The 20,324-nt window shown below is 40.9% G+C and overlaps 1 protein-coding gene across 6 annotated transcripts in view; it reads right to left on the reverse strand.

The window, feature by feature from the left end:
- tiam1b (TIAM Rac1 associated GEF 1b) overlaps window positions 1-20,324 on the reverse strand; it is a 109,955-nt gene continuing 89,631 nt past the window's right edge. For 4 of the 6 annotated variants that reach the window (XM_017682542.2, XM_037546849.1, XM_017682540.2 and 1 more), the window contains exons 18-29: window positions 16,936-17,124; window positions 14,068-14,136; window positions 11,888-12,013; window positions 10,697-10,805; window positions 10,278-10,457; window positions 9,683-9,801; window positions 9,141-9,249; window positions 8,306-8,364; window positions 8,060-8,165; window positions 7,668-7,755; window positions 5,893-6,065; window positions 5,156-5,682 (exon numbers count right to left, since the gene is read on the reverse strand). In XM_017682542.2, the coding sequence (XP_017538031.1) occupies window positions 5,156-5,682; window positions 5,893-6,065; window positions 7,668-7,755; window positions 8,060-8,165; window positions 8,306-8,364; window positions 9,141-9,249; window positions 9,683-9,801; window positions 10,278-10,457; window positions 10,697-10,805; window positions 11,888-12,013; window positions 14,068-14,136; window positions 16,936-17,124 (1,854 nt within the window). Of the gene's footprint in view, window positions 5,683-5,892; window positions 6,066-7,667; window positions 7,756-8,059; window positions 8,166-8,305; window positions 8,365-9,140; window positions 9,250-9,682; window positions 9,802-10,277; window positions 10,458-10,696; window positions 10,806-11,887; window positions 12,014-14,067; window positions 14,137-16,935; window positions 17,125-20,324 lie in introns of all 6 variants that reach the window. The other 2 variants (XM_017682538.2, XM_037546850.1) reach the window with 1 other exon arrangement.

Genomic DNA, 20,324 nt, shown 5'->3' on the forward strand with positions numbered 1-20,324 from the left:
TTTCAAGGATATTTACGAAACAAGTTTATTTGATATAATATCAATACACTGTATTTACAAAATAAAAAGTCACTCTGTATAGCACGATGGGGATATTTAGTAGGTCATATTCTATAATTATTTAAAATAATTCCACTTCTGCTCTGTTTGATTGCACTCAGCAAATTTGGACTTTCAAAATGTGAAAAAAAACACAATGTAGGAAAAAATATATATATAATAAACTGATTAGATTACAGACTCAGTGACTCAACCAAGTCCTTATCGACCTCAATCTGCTCGGTGTTTTATTCTTCCTCTGCTGAGCCGGGTAATCACAATCATTTACCTGGTTCAGGTGGTGCAAGCTGTGGGGCAGATTGCGGTCAGCGTCAGCTTGACCTTTCGTGAAAAATATCATCCTGTAATGAAACAAGTAAGAGCATCGTCCATTACAGTAATGCAGGAAACCAGACTAAACGCACTATTGCCTTTACCAGACCATTCCGAGTTCAAGTAAAACAGGATTTGTTAAAGGAATTAAGATCATTAACATAACAGCATAAAAATAACAACAAAAGTCTGACATTTCGTTTAATAACCGTGACTTACTGCATATGAAAAGGGCAAAAAAATCTATATAAATATTACACCGTTTTACACTGATGATTAAAGGTGCAAGGGGTCTGACTTTTAGCTTTAAAGAAAGACGATAAACACACTATTTACAAATACAGCATCAGTCAAACTTTTGGACACATATGCCAGAGTTTTGGGTTTCTTAATATTTTGGAATAATTATGAAAACAAAAAAGGAAAAAATAACCAAATTGCAAAGACTTGATGTTAAATGCTTTTATTTCTTGCTAGTGAGGAATGGAAGCCAATATGATCGCTTTCATATATGGTTAGTAAAAAAAGCTAACAATTTAGCATGTAGCTAAAGAAAACAAAAGCTAACGTGACCCATTTAGTATGTCGCTAGTGAGAAATTTTAGGTAATGTGATCCATTTAGCCTGTGCTTGGCAAGGAGGGGAAGCTAATTCAAACCATCTACTTAAGTTCAGGGGATCATTTTAGCATGTAGCTCGCAAGAAATAGAAGCTAATATGGGTTTTATTTCCTGCTAGTGAGAAATGGAAGCTAATGTGACCCATTTAGCCTGTGGCTAGTGAGAGATTTCAGGTAATGTGATCCATTTAGCCAGTGGTTAGCAAGGAGGGGAAGCTAATTCAAACCATCTAACATGTGGCTAGCAAAGAACCTAAGTTCAGGGGATCATTTTAGCATGTAGCTAGCAAGGAAGAAAAGCTGAAGTGAGGATTGACAGCTAATGTGATCTGTCTCACATGTGGCTACTGAGGCATTCCAACATTTAGCTTGTGGCTAACAATGAATGGGAGCTAAAGTGATCTATTTTGAACCTAGCTAGCAAAGAATCAAAGTTAATGCAAAGCATTTAGCATGTGGCTAGTAAGGAATGGAAACGCTAACACAGATCATGGCTAGTGAGAAAAGAATGTCAATTAGCATCGCCTTATTTCAATATTTCTAACCCAATTAGCTTCATTCAATGTTAGCAACATTAGCATGTCACTGTATTTCATTAAGATTAAAGAAATATAATTCAACCAGGGGGTCCAAACGTTTGACTGGACCTGTATTTGCCCCCCACCACCTTTAACTTTCACACGCTAGTAAATAAGAACGTCTGTACAAAAACGTTTCAAACCCGCGACGCCTCGATCTCGAATCCGCATCAACGTCAAATTAAAAAATGCTAATATATACAAACTAAAAAGGCTCTGAATCCACGTCTGTACATCTTTATGACATCACACGTTCCTTTATTTACCACCTCGGCTCTTCCTGTTTACTGCAGAAGGGCGTAATAAATAAATAAATAAACAAAAGCCCTTTAATAATAACACAACTTCCAGAGAAATAAACGAGGGAAAAGAAAAAGGAACGGAGAGATCGTGGTCCGGCAGCGTCCGGCAGGCCGAGTGGTTGACCGTAGCTGCCCACAGGAATGTGCAAAGATAAGAATTGATTAAATCTACTGTTTGTTCATCGTCAGGTTGACCGAGAGTGTGCGACTGACCACAGCACGACGTGCAAGTGATGCTTCTAAGGGAGTCATTGTGTAACTGTGGGCACGTTTCATATCTGCAGCTGCATTTTCTTCACTAGATATTCATATTTAGGTGTTTTTGTCTTCATATGTCATCATATTTTACCAAATAACGGTTAAACCTTGAAAAGGCATCAGTTTCAGTGAATTTCGAGTGAATTTTGTTAAGTTTTGCTTGACATTTTTGAAAAATTATGCAAATCATGGATTTGCATGTTTGTTTTTCTGTGATAATGAGTTATTTTTATTTGTTTCCTTGAGATCTTGAGATATTTATGCCTTTATCACTACATAATGAATTATCTCCATAAAACAATGTCTGTTTTTCTGTAATGAAAAGTTATTTTCATTTGTTTTCTTGAGATCTTACGATATTTATGCCTTTATCACTACAATATGAATGTTATCTCAGTAAAACAATGTCTGTTTTTCTGTGACAATGAGTCATTTTCAATTTCAAATATTTATGCCATTATCACATAAAATAATAATAAAACAATGTTTTTCCATGAAAATTTGTTATTTTTCATTTGTTTTCTTGAGATCTCAACATGTTTATGCCATTATTGTGAGTTAATGAAAGTTATTTCAATGAAACAATGTCTGTTTTTCCATGATAATGAGTTCTTTTCATTTGTTTTCTTGAGATCTCAAAATATTTGTGCCATAATCACCACATAACAATATTTGTTTTGACATATATAAGAAAACAAATAAAAATATCTTGTTATTATGGAAAAGTGGTCTTGTAAACCCACAAGCCTTTAGTGCTTCTGTAAAAAAACTCGGAAATTAGGCATATACAGTTCAGAATATACAGCGTTCTAGCTAGCGCTGGTGTTCTATGTATACATATCATGTTGCACATAGAACCCTAACGCTAGCTAGAACATGATGTTTTCAGTATTGTATTACTATTAGCACAACTTTTTAAATATTTATATATTAATATTTTGGGTTTTGATGCTTGGAGGCACAATTCTGGATATTTTATTATTTATTTATGAATATTTTGCGCTTTTGTTTTGCTTCAATAAACAGACTGAAGTAAAATAATATAACATATTTTACAGTCAAATAAAAAAAAAATCATAACATATCTCAGTGTAGCAGTTGCATCGTGGGCTCTATAGCAGTTCTCGGCCTTATAGAGTCCTGTGCAAAAGTTTTGGCACCCCAGTCAAATTACGTATGCACACTCAGATGTGGCAAATTTTAAAGCACAATTTCTATTTATGTGCTGACTTTAACATAATGTGGGGGGAAAAACTCATAAAACATCGCCTGTGCAAAAGTTACGGCACACTGTCTGTTTGAAACGTGTGTAATTTGACCAGAAGTGTTGAGTATGACTGTTTCTCTGTGTGCTTTTCAAGTTGTAGTCATGTCATTTTCTAAAATATGACAACATGAATTAGTGACATATAGTCCAATAAACGGCACATATATGAACAGTGTGCACAGTTACAGAGCGACTCATGAGCTTTTAGTGTCTATGGTTGAAAAGCACTGTATCATACAGCTGAGACATACAGTTAAATGTGAGTCTGTAATAACCTGTACATCACTGACCACACAGTCCGAGCAGGTTCTTTTATCAGCAGCCGTCCTGATGGCCTCCAGCTCTGATTTCTGGACTCTGGACTGCTGAAAAACTGACCGGTCAGGGTGATGAGCTTCAGAGTAAGAGTACTGATAACAAGATCAGGCTGGACTTTCACTGAGGGCTGGGCGATATTTAAAATATAAAATATAGATACGTCATTTCAAAACATCCCGATAAGCGATATTTTTGTTCTTATTTGACAAACCAAGGTGCATGATGATATCGGAATTATATCAGTATCACATGATAATTGCTTAAAAAATATATGAGCATTGGATGGATGTTCAGATTAGACTGATATTTCAAACAGATTGTTGTTCTTTTGAAATCCTACTGACACAAATGTTTTCTACATTTATGTTCTATTTTTTATGTGTTGACATGTCAGATATGTGCATGAAAAATATGAGATATCCTAACTTGGTGCATTTCTTCTCATTAACAGAGAAATTAACCATCAGATGAAAACGGCATCACCACAGAACTCATTTTGTTCACTTTACGACCTGCATTTTATAATTTGACCACACCGTGGCGCTGACGAGTTTCCTACAGCGCCCTCTGGAGGTCAGATGAGGTTGTGAACGGCTAAAATTACCTAAAATTGCTGTTCTGGCAGCATTAAAAAAGCAATTAAGCAGCAAAGTTGCTGGTCAACGCAAAAAATATCGCTGACAACTTTTGATATCACAACAATAATATCATCGAATCGGCCCGGCCTCACTTTCACATCTCAAAGTCAGACCCGCTTCCACCCCGTAGGGTTTATACTGATAGACTGTTGTGGTGGGGGTCGGAATGGGGGTCTTGAGAACATTTTGAAGAGGTCATAATACAGCTGTCATAAATTAAGCATACTTTTTTATATAACATGTTTTTGAGAATGACTTTTCCATTAAAAGTTTCATAAAAAATTTCTTCATTGAGCTGATCTACTGCAGAGGAAGATGTTCAGAAAACAGGCAAAGTGGGCCACCAAACTAAAGAAATAAGTATAATAATTAGGAACGGACCAAAATTTCATCCATCACTGTGAATAATTATCTATAATTATCCATAATTGCCAACAATTATTGATAATTCATACTCTTCTGGGTCCAAACACACCTTCAGCAAATGGCTGTAGCATTAGAGCCGATGTGGCTGTGGGAGGGAGGAGGAGTTACAACTCCTTTTAGATATGTACGTTCAATATTGATAATTATTGATTTATTGATCAACACTCATGTATCTATCGCTTCACGTAATGATCAACAATTCATTTTTCAGAACGGATAACTACTAATTCATTCATTATTGTTACCCAGTAACATATTGTGATAGTATCGTGATATCGCCCAGCCCTAGTCTGAAGTAAACTCCACAGGAAGGTACGTCTCCAGCTGGAACGGCAGACCTGGAATCAGTACTTTTACTCCAACATTCCGGCTTGTCTTCAGCTCTCTGGAGGGTTTTGCTCCTCACTCTCGTTACTGCTCACATCCCGCCGCACCCAGACGACATCGTCGCCGGGCACCGCCTGCTCGTCCACACTGGCCACGGACACGGCGCACTGCTTCCCCAGATGAGACAGCCGCAGAGCATGCTGGGCTTTGGAGTCTTTGTTTTCTGAAGCATTCTGCTCGTCCTCGTCCAGCGTCAACGCCGAAACCTGTCCTTCTAGCTCCGGCTCGGCAGACGGGCTCAAAGTGGACTGGCTGAAGTCTTCGGTCTCGTCGCCCTCCTCGTCCTCGTCGCTCAGGATGTCCGTCTCCTTCATCTGCTCCTGCTCCTGCTCCTCGTAGCGCTGCAGGTCGAACTGCTCCTCCACCCAGCGATCGGTGTCGCCCGGCTGCAGGGCATGCTGGGAGTCCGGCGAGTCAGCATCAGGGTCAGCGTCCGTGTCGAACACGATGTCCGTGTCGATGGTGAACCGGTTCCGAACCAGCTTGCGCCGACCCAACGTACGTGTGGGAGCGGAGGCTGCACACAAAGAGAATGGACATTAATTATGGACATACAGTGGTCTCCAAAAGTAACTGGACACTAAATCATTGACAGCCTTTGATGAAGTTATTTAGGTTGATGAAGTTATGATGGTTTAGAGATGAATTAATAAAGATTTGAGCTTTCACTATCTACAGGTTCCCTCAATCAACAGCTGAAGATCGTTCAGGTAAGTGGGATGTTCACCTGCTCGGTTCATGGTGGGTCGAGCTCCTTTCAGAGCGCACAGGCGTTTTCCTCCAAACGGAACGTACTGCTGGCTGGGAGGAAGACTCTCCGTCTTCAGCAGCTGCCGTCTCTGTTTGTCCCTCAGGATGGAGTGGACCGTCCTCAGGAAGTCCTTCTTACTCTCAGGAGAACTGCAGCGACCAGGGAATGCAAAAAGACTTCAGTTCAGGTCGTTTTCACTCACACAGGGTTTACAGTAATTAACTTCATTTTATTTTATGGCATTTCTAGAATATTACTCCTATCATCCAAGATCATGATAAAGCGTCAGAGCGTGGGTACTGGCTAATTTCTTGGTTTTCTTCCATCTGTTGAGTTTATCATATTGAAAACAATGAAACACATTAATAAATAGAACTAGAATAGAACACCTCCTGAACAAAATGAGTGACTACACAGCTGAAGCCATTTGAGAAGGGTTGGTAAGTTGTTGCCAGGGAGTTGCTATGGTATTACATGGTTGCTAGGGTGTTGAGAGGTAGTTACTGTGGAATTCCAGGTGGTTGCTAGGTGTTGCTAGGAGGTTGCTATGGTGGATGGTAAGGTATTGTTAGCCAGTTACTATGATATCCTAGGTGGTTATTAAGATGTTGCAAGGCAGTTGCTATGGTGTCCCAGGTGGTTTCTATGGTGTTGCTAGGTGGTTGGTATGGTATCCCAAGTAATTGCTTGGCGGTTGCTATTAAGATGTTGCTATGTGGTTGCTATGATATCACATGTGGTTGCTAAGGTGGTTCTAGACAGTTGCTAAGTTATTCCATGTAGTTGCTAAATTGTTGCTAGGCAGTTTCCATGATGTACAGGTGTTTATTTAGGTGTTCATAAGGAGTTGCCAAGTGTTAGTTACATATTGTAGAAAATGAACGGGAGTCTATGGGAAGAATGAGGGATAAAAAAACGACAAATAGAGGAGTGCAGGTCAGTGTGGCTGTGGATTAGAGCTTGGTTATCTGCCTTGAGTGAGGACATGTAATTTGGTGGTTGTCAGCCAAAAAAACAATTGGACTTGAGAGCAAAAATTAATGCGAGTCTGTGGGAGAAACAAGGGATGAGGGGAAAAAAGCCAATGTTGTTAGAAAAACATTAAAATTATGCTCAGGGGCCTGCCCTGATTTCCATCGAGCAGAAGTACAGAAGATGGACGTACAATTTTTTACCCTAGTCATTCTTATAGGATAAAATTCAGAATTTAACAAAAAAAAAAGACTAATAGAAACCAGATAACAATAGTGTTGCAAATTGCTTTGCACTAATTATATCACTAATTATATGAATATAAAATGTGCCACAGCATTTGCACAGGTCACATGTTTCATTTAGTTTTTTTCCTAATATGTTAAAATGAACAAATAAACAAGAACTGTGTAATCTGACCAGGACTGTGTGTTAAAACTAGAACGGCCATATCCTGAAGCTGTAAATGTGACATCTAAAAAGTTCATCTAAACTGCAAAAGCCAAATTTTATCATTTTAATAGACAACGAGATCTGTAAGGTTGCCAGGTTCAAGTATTTACACTGTAAGCTCATGTTTCTCCACTAGGTGGCGACATCTACAACAAAATATTCCGTGTCAGTGTGACGTGATGGATTTGGCTGAGCGCCTGTCTGAGTCATAGTGTCACAAAACAGAGCGCTATTCTGTGTGAACATGTGAACAGCTCACTCTTCTGTGGTCTAATGTTTGGTCAGTTGGTGCTGTGAATGGAGTGTGTGGTGGTCTGTGATCTGACCTGCAGCACAGGTGGAACACTCTCTCTGGCCTTCCTTCAGACTCCGACTTCACGTGAACGATCTCACACACTGAAGCACTGTCACCATCTGCCGACACACACAAACACACACACACACACACACTGTTCAGCTGTTCTGGCTGTGTTTGTTTGGAGTATTCACTGCAGGGTGCACAAACCTTTTCACAAAGGCTTGCAGAGTCCACCAGTTTAGTCAACACATTTCAGTTGTCAGACAGCTGACCACCTGAGCCCCTGATTGCCCTGCAGCCCTTTGTGAAAAAGAGTGGACACCCCGATTTACACCGTGCTCTCCTGTTACTCCACTCGGGGGCGACATTTACAGCTAAATATTTACCATCAAGACTGAGCAACATAAAGCCATGGTTTACCTGCGCTGGTCAGGGCTCTGACTTGCAGAGTGCTGGTGGAGATCATGTGACGAAAACGGAACGGATCCTTCTCTTCTCCAGAGACAGACGCGCGATGAGACCCACCCTGAGAGAGAGAGAGAGAGAGAGAGAGAGAGAGAAAGTGTGTTTACACTTGTGTGACACAAGTGTGTCTCTATGCTCTGAAATTCCTTGGAATTTATACTATATTGTCTGTCAAGAAGAGATGAACACTGAGACTCTCACCATCTTCTTCTTCTGTTTGGAACAGTCTTTGCACACGAACACCACAGCAGTTTTAAAGACTGGAGAGAGAGAACAGAGCAGACAGTAATAGTTAAACTCTACTGATAGCTCTGAGTGCATCCGGGTGTAACAGGGTGTGCTACTGTGTAACAGAGCACAATGGAGCAAATAACAGCAGAGAGTGTGAAGATAGCGGACAGTGTGGCGGAGCATACAAGGTTATAAGGAGTCATAATAGGTATAAAAGGTGTGGTTGGTGGTGTGAAGGTGTGGTTGGGTGTGGTTGGGGGTGTGAAGGTGTGGTTGGGTGTGTGAGGGTGTGGTTGTGGGTGTGAGGGTGTGGCTGGGTGTGTGAAGGTATGGTTGTGGGGAGAAGGTCTAGTTGGGGGTGTGAAGGTGTGGTTGTGGGGTGAAGGTGTGGTTGGAGAGTGAGGATGTGGCCGGGTGTGTGAAGATGTGGTTGGGTGTGTGAGGGTGTGGTTGTGGGTGTGAGGGTGTGGCTGGGTGTGTGAAGGCATGGTTGTGGGGAGAAGGTCTAATTGGGGGTGTGAAGATGTAGTTGGAGGGGTGAAGGTGTGGTTGCGGGGTGAAGGTGTGGTTAGGTTGTGGGTGTGAGGGTGTGGTTGTGTGAAGATGCGATTGGGGGTGCGAAGGTATGGTTGGGTGTGTGAGAGTGTGGTTGGGGGTTTTAAGGTATGGTTGTGGGGATAAGGTGTGGTGGGGGATGTGAAGGTGCAGTTGGGTGTGTGAAGGTGTGGTTGGGGCTTTGAGGGTGTGGTTTAGTGCAGAAGAGTGTGATATGAGTAGAGGACTTGGTGTACGGTGGGTGTTGTACCAAATGTGGCAAGTTGGGGTTCCTTTTTCCACTTGCCCAGAGATGAGGGTGGGTTCAGCCAGGTCACCATGGTGTGCAGCAGCAGGTCACCCATAGACAGGTCAGCCACCTGTAACCACGACAACAGCAGCATGATTACATAACAGAGCATAACAGAGCACATAGCAAAAGGGGGCAGAAGGATACACTAGAGTGTAATAGAGTGTCACAGGATGTAATAGGGTGAAATAGGGTGTAATAGGGTGTAACAGAGTATAACAGGATATAATAGAGAGTAACAGGATATAACAATGTATAGGAGAGTGTAACAGAACGTAATAGTGTGTAATAGAATGTAAGAGAATGTGATAGGGTACAATACAGGTCAACAGACTATAACAGTGTATAATAGATTGTAACAATGTAATAAGAGTGTTATAGTGTGTAACAGGATGTTATAAGCTATAACAGGCCGTATTAGGGTGTAACTGGATGTAACAGAGTGTAACAGGGTGTAATAGAGTGTAACAGGGTGTAATAGAGTGTAACAGGGTGTCACACACCTCTTTCTTTTCGCCGGTCTGTTCTGAGATCAACTGATCAAAAACAGCACCAAACTCTTCATGCAGCTTCTGCATCTCGTTAATGTGACTCGCCACTTTATTCATGGCCTTCATTGCAACTACACACAGAAGAGAAGACAGTTTGATGAGATGTAATAGGATGTAATAGGGTATAATAGGGTGTAAAAGGTTATAATAGGGTGTAATAGGCTACGGTATCGTGTAATAGCCTCTAAAAGAGTATAATAGGGCAAAACAGGGTACAATGGGGTATAACTGGATGTGCTTGGCTATCATGGGGTGTAACAGGGTGTAATAGAGCATAATAGGGTGTAGTAAAGTATAATGGCATATCATGGTGTAACAGGGTATATAATTTGGTATACTAGCATACAATTGGGTGTAGTAGGTCATAATTGGGTGTAATTAGGTATATAACATGGTATAATAGGGTAGAACTATGCGATAAGTTGTTAGAGGGTGTAACAGCATGCAGTAGTTTGTAATAGGGTATAATATGGTGTAATAAGGTACAATAGTGTGTAATAACATGTTATTATGTCTTGAAAATGAACACAAACACTGTCTGTCTCACCGTCAAGGTGGTAGTGTTCTTCGCTGTCCGGGTCGGTGAGCGTGTAGAGCTCTCTCAGCAGCAGTGGGTACTTCAGAACTCTCTGAATGGGTTTGATCAGATACGACTCCAGGGTGGACGAGTGCTGCTGCTTCGGGTTCCTCTCGTCCAGGAACGCCTTAAACGCAGGGTCTGTCTTTGCTGTAGGAATAATACATGCAGACACATGAACAGAATGCGAGAATGTATTTAAAATGACTTTTTAAATGGAAATGATCAATTTCATAAACGGACGAAAAGATTACACTTCTTCATACAATTACAATGACTAGGTAAATATTTATTTTACAATATTCAAAAATATTGTACTTGCAATCATACAACTAAAGCTATATTGAACTGATGTGAGGGAGAGAGAGAGAGAGAGAGAGAGAGGTTACCTTTCACCAGCACTTTGGGTACTTTAGTGTGGCTGGCACAGAAGGCGCTGTAGATCTTGAAGCGGTCAGCATAGTAGAGAAATGATCCACCCAGAGAGAAGAGGATTTTCTACAAAACAAGACGGAAGAAAGAGAAATGAGATGGAGTTACAAAGAGAGAGAGAGAGAGAGAAATCAGGTGTACAGTGTGGTGATATGAAGAAAAAAAAGTGATAATATTTTAGCAAAGAACCTCAATAACAATAACGCTATTTATTAATTTAATCACAATCTAACACAGACTGAAATACTCAGGCTTCACAATGCTAACACGGTTTTTAGCTTTATGCTAACATACTTCTACCATGTTTATAGAAAACACTGACTTCGTTTATATGGACCTCTTATTACATAATCAGATTTCTGCAGTTATCTGATTTTTCAAATGGTCATGTAAACAGCACACTGATTCCTTAGATCAGAGTAAGGTCTCTACATCCGATTAAGAATTCTGATAAAGAGGCTGGATTTTAGCTCACTAATCAGATTTCTCAGTGCATGTGAGCTCTTACTCTGATTTCTTTCCTTTCTCTCACAGCCTGAGCATGTGTGAAAACAGACAGCGGTACCGGAAATAAACAGCGGTCGCCATGAGACGCAGCAAAACCCTTTTGAAGTGACACTGAAACCAAACATATGCTTGACCAATGAAGGATTGAAATAGTCTTCATCTTCTAGATAATGTTCGTTCATATTTTCAGGTAAAAAGGTGCAACGTTTTATTAAAAAACCTGCTCATGATGTTTCAGTTTTACGGGATGTCGTCTTCTGTGAATTTATTGGCTGGTTGTAAAGCAGAAATCTGATTACTGTCTGACTCATGTAGGCCTGGAGTTTCTTCATTATCCGATTATTCAAGTGCATGTAAATGCGCTGATCAGATTACCGACAAAATCTGATTTTCTGCAGTTATCGGATTATTAAGTACATGTAAACACACTCATTGAGTCATACAGTGTCAGAAACCACATAATCAAGCCTATTAGAAGTTCTGAACACCTCCACATGGTCTGAGGTGAGTGTGGTTATCCAGTTTAAGTGGTGGTGTATAATTCCCCCCAACCTTCTAGCATTATGTGTTAGCCTCTTAGCACCAATATATTTGCAATTAGATGTGGAAATTGCAATGATTTTGAAGCTGAAGTTTTTCACCTTGAACTGCTCGACCCTCTCCAGTTTCTCCAGGTCAGGAACCAAGCGAGTGCCGTCCTCCAGCGTCCGCAAAAACTCCACCTGAAACTCCACCATCTCCGGAAGATTCCCGAACAGTACGTCCAACTAATGCACACAAATACACACAAGATGAAAGGTTTAAGTGCTGTTTATCTGAGGGGGACAGTTTGTGTGTCTACCAGGTCTTCCAGGTGGTTGTTAGGGGCCCCATTTTCTCTGGAGCTTTTCAGCTTTTGACTTTTACATATTTTTCTTTGACTTGCTTTCAGGCAAGTGCATTATCTTATATCTACTCTGCTTATAAATGTCCTCTGAAAATTAAGACCTTAATGGCTGTTTTTAATGTAATTAAATAAGTGAAGGAGGTCTGGCTTTTGTGCTGTGCTGTACAAACTGAACACTAATGTAATAAAGGAATTGTTTGTGAGGAGCTGTTTCTTCAGGCAGTCGCATCTCAGGCTATAACTCTTAACACCTACACACTCACCGTGATTAAACTGACAAGGTGATTTACAGACTGTAAACACAGTGTCCTGGACAGGTGTGTAGGTGTGTGTGTGTGTATCATTAGCTCTGATTTACAGCGAGGGCTGGTGCGTGTGTGTTACAGTAACGAACACATCTGTATTTTACTGTCAGTGTGATCCCACACAATGCTCAATATAGCACAGCAACCTCCCCCAACCTCATCCCACCAACCCACACAAATACACCCCCCCACCCAGACACTGTCCTCTCACTCTACTATCCATATATAATACATATAAGTGTCCATATGTACTAACAATATGTTCCATAAGTATTATGCATACACTATATATGGCCAAAAGTATGTGGACACTACTCTTAATTATGGAATTCAGGTATTTAATCCACTCTCAATAATCAACTCCTGGATTTTGTTCCAACTGCCTGAACACCTTTGCTGCTGGTTTGCTGAGCAAATTACAGAAGTCAAGTAGTTGGAACAAAGGGTTTTTACTTTTGTACACCTGCCACAAGTCAGTTTGTGAAAGCTTTGTCCTGCTAGATCTACCCTAGGCAACTGTAAGTGCTATTATCATGAAGTGGAAGCATCCAGGAGCGACAACAGCTCAGCCATGAAGAGGTAGACTTGAGAGAGGCCACCAAGAGCTGAAGCATGTAGCATAAAACACCTATATACACACTACAGAGCTCCAAACTGCCTCTGGAAACAACATCCACACAAGAATGCTGTGTTGGGAGCTTCATGAAATGGGTTTCTATGGCTGAGCAGCTACACACAAGCCTATGATCACTATACGCAATGCCAAGTTTCAGCTGGAGGGGTGTAAAGCAAGCTGGACTCTGGAACGGTGGAAATGTGTTCTCTGGAATGATGAGGCTAGCTTCCTTGTCTGTCACTCTGATGGATGAATCTGGGTTTGGTGGATGAAGAGCATTACCTAGCAGAATGCACAGTGTCTAGGGTATAGTTTGGTGGAGGAAGAATAATGAGCTGGGGCTGTTTTTCAGGCACCTTAGTTCCAGTGAAGGGTGGTGTTGGTGCAACAGCAAGACCTTTTACACAATTATTAGCTTCCAGCTGTGTGTCAGCAGTTTGGTGAAGACCCTTTCCTGTTCCAGCCTGATTGAGTCCCTGAGCACAAAGCAGCTCCATAAAGACATGGAGAGAACAGTTTGGTGTGGAGGAACTCCAGTGTCCTGCACAGAGCCCTGACCTCAACCCCACTGAACACCTTTGGGATGAACTAGAAAGGAGATCGCTCACAAATGCTTTTTAGACTGAATGGACACAAATTCCCACAGACTCAAAAATCTTGGAAAGCTTCCCAGAAAAGTGGAGGCTGTTAAAGCTGCAAACGGGGGCAACTCCATATTAATGCCCATGATTTTGGAATGGGATGCCCAGCAAGCTCATATAGGTGTGATAGTCAGGTGTTCACACACTTTTGGCCATATAGTGTAGCTCAAAGGAAAATACCAACATAGTTTTACAGGAGAAGGAAAAAACTTCTAAAGTAAGTTAATGTAAAAAGGGTTTTATTCCAAATGAGTTTGGAACATTTTTATTGGTCCACTCATCATAATATTTCTACTAAATAAAAAGACGAATGGCATGTTTAGTATATGTCCTGTATGTATTATATATGTGTAAGTATCTGAGTGTGGTTTACCTCATCCTGAGTGAGGAAGCTTTCCTTCTGTAGAGGAGTCAAATACCTCCCAATCAGACAGTTCAAATCCTGAAAACAGAGAAGATTTCATATAATACACAATATAAACATTCCCATTTTACACAGTAAGAGTGTATTTAGTCTGTAGGTTGTGAACAGGTTAGAACAGACAACACAAGCCAGCAAAACAGCTTGACAACTATTGTGTAGAGTGACTTTTACCCCATGTTTCTCCCTAGTGATGGTGAGTCTGTACAGTCAGTCACATTCTATTATAATAATGTTATTTAACTAATGTGAAGTACACTGTGATAATGTAGCTGTAATATTGTAACTACTACTGTACCTGTAACACTGCAACTGTATTAGTGCAATTGTGATAGTGTAACTGTATCACTGTAATTGTGATACTATAACTGTAATATTTTAACTGTAAGACTGTAGTTATATTATGGTAATTGTAATACTGTAACAGTATTAGTGTAATTATAATACTGTGATAAGTGGCTTAGAAAATGTGTGTGATACTGTATCTACATTACTGTACCTGTAACACTAATTGTATTAGTGCAATTGTGATACTGTAACTGTATCACTGTAAGTGTGATATTGTAACTAATGCTGTAACTGTAATACTGCAGTTATATCATGGTAACTGTAATACTGTAACTGTATTAGTGTAACTATAATAAGATAAGTAGATAAGTGGCTTAGAAAATGTGTGATACTGTATCTATATTACTATATCACTGTGCCTGTAACACTGTAACTGTATTAGTGTAGCCATAATACTGCAACTGTAATACTATACTGTAGTAGTGTAGCAATATGAGTGTAACTGTGATATTGTAACTGTAATATTGTAACTGTATAAGTGTAACTGCAATACTGTAACTAATACTGTATCAGTATTAGTGTAACTGTGATACTGGAACTGTAACACTGGAACTGTATTAGTGTAATTGTGATAGTGTAACTATAACACTGTAACTGTATTACTGTAATTGTAATACTGTAACTGTAACACTAGCTGCATTACTGTAATTGTGATACTGTAATTGTAACACTGTAACTGTATTAATGTAACTGATACTATAACTGTAACAATAACTATTAGTGTAATTGTGATACTGTAACTGTAATAGTGTAACTCTCAGTGTAACTGTGATACTGTAACTGTAATACTGCAACAGTATTAGATGAATTGTGATAAAGTAACTGTAATACTGTACTGTATTAGTGTAATCGTGATACTGTAACGAACACTGTAACTGTATTAGTGTAATTGTGATACGGTAACTAACACTATAACTGTATTAGTGTAATTGTGATAATTTAACTGTAATATTGTAACAGTATTAAGGCAATTGTGATACTGTAACTGTAACACTATAACTGCATTAGTGTAATTGTGATACTGTAACTAACAATATAACTGTATTAGTGTAATTGTGATACTGTATCACTAACTGTATCATTGTAATTGTGATACTGTAACTGTAATAGTGTAACTGTATTAGTCTAACTGTGATACTGTAAGTGTAATACTGTAACAGTATTAGTGCAATTGTGATACTGTAACTGTAACACTATAACTGTATTAGTGTAATCGTGATACTCTAACTATAATACTGTAACTATTAGTGTAACTGTGATACTGTAACTGTAACACAGTAACTGTATTAGTGTAATTGTGATATTGTAACTGTAATACTAACTGTATCAGTGTAATTGTGATACTGTAACTGTAATAGTGTAACTGTATTAGTCTAACTGTGATACTGTAACTGTAATACTGTAACAGTATTAGTCTAACTGTGATACTGTAACAAACACTGCAACAGTATTAGTGTAATTGTGATACTGTTACTGTAATACTGTAACTATATTACTGTAAATTTAATACTGTAAGTTTAATACACTGCCCCCCACCCTTTTCCATTTCTTTTTATCATCTGTCTATCATTCTCCCCCTTTCTTTTCTCAGTCTCTCTTTCACCACCTTTCTTTTCTCTGTCTCTCTTTCTCTCTCTCTCTCGCTTTTTTATCCCCCCCTCTATATATTCTCTTTTTTATTTCCCTCTTTTCCCCTCCCTCTCACTTTCTCTTCTTGGTATCTCTCTCTCTCTCTCTTTTTCTCCCTCTACTGCCTCAACCCCCCCCCCCCCACACACCCCCGCCCCATTTCAGGTGAACACTTCCTGCAGAGACAGTAACAGTAACTATACTGTAGCTGGTCTTCACTCTAACACAGCTCTGCTCTTTTTCACACAGCACAGTGAAACACTGCATTCATCACTTCACTGTGAAACTCATCTTCAGATATTTACTGTAACAACAGAATTTACTCCAACAGGACCCCCACAGGACCCTCGCAGAGCACGTACTATTTGGGTGGTGGGTCCCAGCTGTGACACTGACGCAGTGGTGGTGTGTTAGTGCGTGGTCACAGGACGCTGCCCACAGGACGCTGTTGGCTGGATATGTTTGGTTGGTGGACTGTTCTCAGTCCAGCAGCGACACTGAGGTGTTTAAAAACTCCAGCAACACTGCCATGTGTGATCCACTCGTACCAGCACAACACACACTAACACACCACCACCACATCTGACCTGCTCTGTGGGGGTCCACGAGGGTCCTGATCACTGAAGAACAGGGTGCAGAGAAACAGATGGACTACAGTCTGTAACTGTAGAACTAGACAGTGAAACTGTACGGTCAGTGGAGCTGATAAAATGGACAGTGAGTGCAGAAACGCACACACACGCACACACACACACACACACACACACACACACACACACACACACACACACACACACACACACACATATATAAATATTTATATAAATAAGCATGTGTACTGACTTTAACGTAGGTGCGCTCCGTCTCCACCAGCTCCCAGATCACTTTGCGCAGTTTGTCAGCGTGGCTGAGCTGCCGAGGAACATTAACACATCCTGTGGAAGACTCTGGTCCAGAAGAAGGAGAAACGACCTCTGAGGAAGGATTCATCTCATGGAGACTCCTACAGAACGCAGCTACCTGCTCAGTACTCTATAGAGAGAGACAGAGAGAGAGATAGAGAGAGAGAGAGAGAGGGAGGGTGAGAGCTATAAAAACATCATTTGAACTTGAACTCATTTGATCTATTTTGAGTCAAAGCACTTCTCTCCTCCTCTCTATCCCACCATCCTCACTCTCTCACTCACTGCACACACACATCACTGTGCAAAACTCCAAGGACCCACTTCATTCATTTAATTGAAGTTCAAAAACTGATTAAAAGCTCCAGAGAAAACGTGGCTCCTAACAACCACCTGGAAGACCCTGGTAGACCCCAAATCAGATAAATGGCACTTAAAGCCTTCATCGTTGAGAGAGAGGAGAAAATCAAGCTGCTTCAGATCTGAAAACATCCACAGGTGTTTCTGTCCATCCTTCCACTGTGAGAAGACCACTCAGCGCTGTGGGTCTGAAAGGATGTGTAGCTGATCAAGAAGAACCCCACTGAGAAAAGGAGACGGACACATCAAACCAAGAAGCTGAACAATGGACTGACCACCCCAGAGTCCAGACCTCAACACCACTGAATGGGTTTGATTACTTCAGAAAATCATCAACCAGCTTCTAAGACTGAGCTTTGGAGCTGAAAGTGAGGCTCCTGAGAAGAGTGGACACTGGAATAATACTATACACACACACACACACGCATCTCTCTCTCTCTCTCTCTCTCTCTCTCTCTCTCTCTCTCTCTCTCTCTCTCTCTCTCTGACAGCTGGCTGTTTGAGCTTCTTTTCCTCCAAACCAAAATACGAGCACCTGTCCTTCCGGCCGGTTGTCATGGTGATAGTCGTCACGGCGCATGGGAAAGTGTCGGCTCTGTTTTTACACTGACACTGATGAGGAGCAGAGTCCATCACACTCTATCTCTCTCTCTCTCTTTCTCTCTCTCATTCTCTCTCCTTTCATCTTTCTCTTTCCGCTCTCTTCCACACTAACTCTTTTTTCTTTCTCTCCCTCTTTCCTCTCCTCCTCCTTTTCTCTTTCTCTTTCCTCTCCATCTACCCCTTCCCTCTCTCTCTCACATAGCAGGCACTCAGTGTTCTGACTAGATGTGCCAGCAAATGTCATTCACACTGAACTTTCCCTCTCTCTCTCTCTCTCTCTCTCTCTCTCTCTCTCTCTCTCTCTGTCTCTCTCTCTCTCCCTCTCCATCTCTCCCTCTCCGCCCCCCCCCCTCTCTCTCTCTCTCTCATTAGCACTTTATTTTCACTCTCTAACTCTCGCCTCTGTTCCGAAACCACACAAATCCTGTCAAAGTCTGAGCAACATGAAAACACTCACAACACTCATTAAGAAGAAGTGATTCATTTTCCAGCTTCCGGAAATAAACGCGAAAAAAAATCACACGTTCAACAGAAAATCACACAGAAACCTCAACAGCCAATCAACAACCACCAATCAGCACTCAGCTGCAGTAACGCTAACCAATCAGTGCTCAGCAGCAGTAATGCCAACCAATCAACTCTCAGTAGCAGTAACACTAATCAATCAGCACTCAGTATCAATAATGCTAATCATTCAGAACTCAGTAGCAGTAACGCTAATCAATCAGTAATGCTAGCAGTAATGCTAATCAATCAGCTCTCAGTAGCAGTAATGCTAATCAATCAGCTCTCAGTAGCAGTAATGCTAATCAATCAGCACTCAGTATCAATAATGCTAATCATTCAGAACTCAGTAGCAGTAACGCTAATCAATCAGTAATGCTAGCAGTAATGCTAATCAATCAGCTCTCAGTAGCAGTAATGCTAACCAATCAGCTCTCAGTAGCAGTAACACTAATCAATCAGCACTCAGTAGCAGTAATACAAACCAATCAGCACTCAGTAACAGTAATGCTAATCAATCAGCACTCAGTAGCAGTAATGCTAACCAATCGGCACTCAGTAGCAGTAATGCTAACCAATCAGCACTCAGTAGCAGTAATGCTAACCAATCAGCACTCAGTAGCAGTAACGCTAAACAATCAGCACTCAGTAGCAGTAACGCTAAACAATCAGCACTCAGTAGCAGTAATACAAACCAATCAGCACTCAGTAGCAGTAACGCTAATCAATCAGCACTCAGTAGCAGTAACTCTAACCAATCAGCACTCAGTAGCAGTAACGCTAATCAATCAGCACTCAGTAGCAGTAACTCTAACCAATCAGCTCTCAGTAGCAGTAATGCTAATCAATCAGCTCTCAGTAGGAGTAATGCTAATCAATCAGCACTCAGTAGCAGTAATACAAACCAATCAGCACTCAGTAGCAGTAATGCTAACCAATCAGCACTCAGTAGCAGTAACTCTAACCAATCAGCTCTCAGTAGCAATAATGCTAACCAATCAGCACTCAGTAGCAGTAACGCTAACCAATCAGCACTCAGTAGCAGTAACGTTAACCAATCAGCTCTCAGTAGCAGTAACGCTGACCAATCAGCACTCAGTAGCAGTAACGCTAACCAATCAGCACTCAGTAGCAGTAACGCTAACCACTCAGCACTCAGTCACAGTAACGCTAACTAATCAGGACTCAGTAGCAGTAATGCTAACCAATCAGCACTCAGTAGCAGTAATGCTAACCAATCAGCACTCAGTAGCAGTAACGCTAACCACTCAGCACTCAGTCGCAGTAACGCTAACTAATCAGGACTCAGTAGCAGTAACGCTAACCAATCAGCACTCAGTAGCAGTAACGCTAACTAATCAGCACTCAGTAGCAGTAATGCTAACCAATCAGCACTCAGTAGCAGTAATGCTAACCAATCAGCTCTCAGTAGCAGTAACGCTAAACAATCAGCTCTCAGTAGGAGTAATCCTAATCAATCAGCACTCAGTAGCAGTAATACAAACCAATCAGCACTCAGTAGCAGTAATGCTAACCAATCAGCACTCAGTAGCAGTAACTCTAACCAATCAGCTCTCAGTAGCAATAACGCTAACCAATCAGCACTCAGTAGCAGTAACGCTAACCAATCAGCTCTCAGTAGCAGTAATGCTAACCACTCAGCACTCAGTAGCAGTAACGTTAACCAATCAGCTCTCAGTAGTAGTAACGCTAACCAATCAGCACTCAGTCGCAGTGACGCTAACCACTCAGCACTCAGTCGCAGTAACGCTAACCAATCAGCACTCAGTCGCAGTAACGCTAACCGATCAGCACTCAGTAGCAGTAACGCTAACCACTCAGCACTCAGTCGCAGTAACGCTA

Source organism: Pygocentrus nattereri, chromosome 17 (assembly GCF_015220715.1).
Source record: "Pygocentrus nattereri isolate fPygNat1 chromosome 17, fPygNat1.pri, whole genome shotgun sequence".
NCBI classification, from domain to species: Eukaryota; Metazoa; Chordata; class Actinopteri; order Characiformes; family Serrasalmidae; genus Pygocentrus; species Pygocentrus nattereri.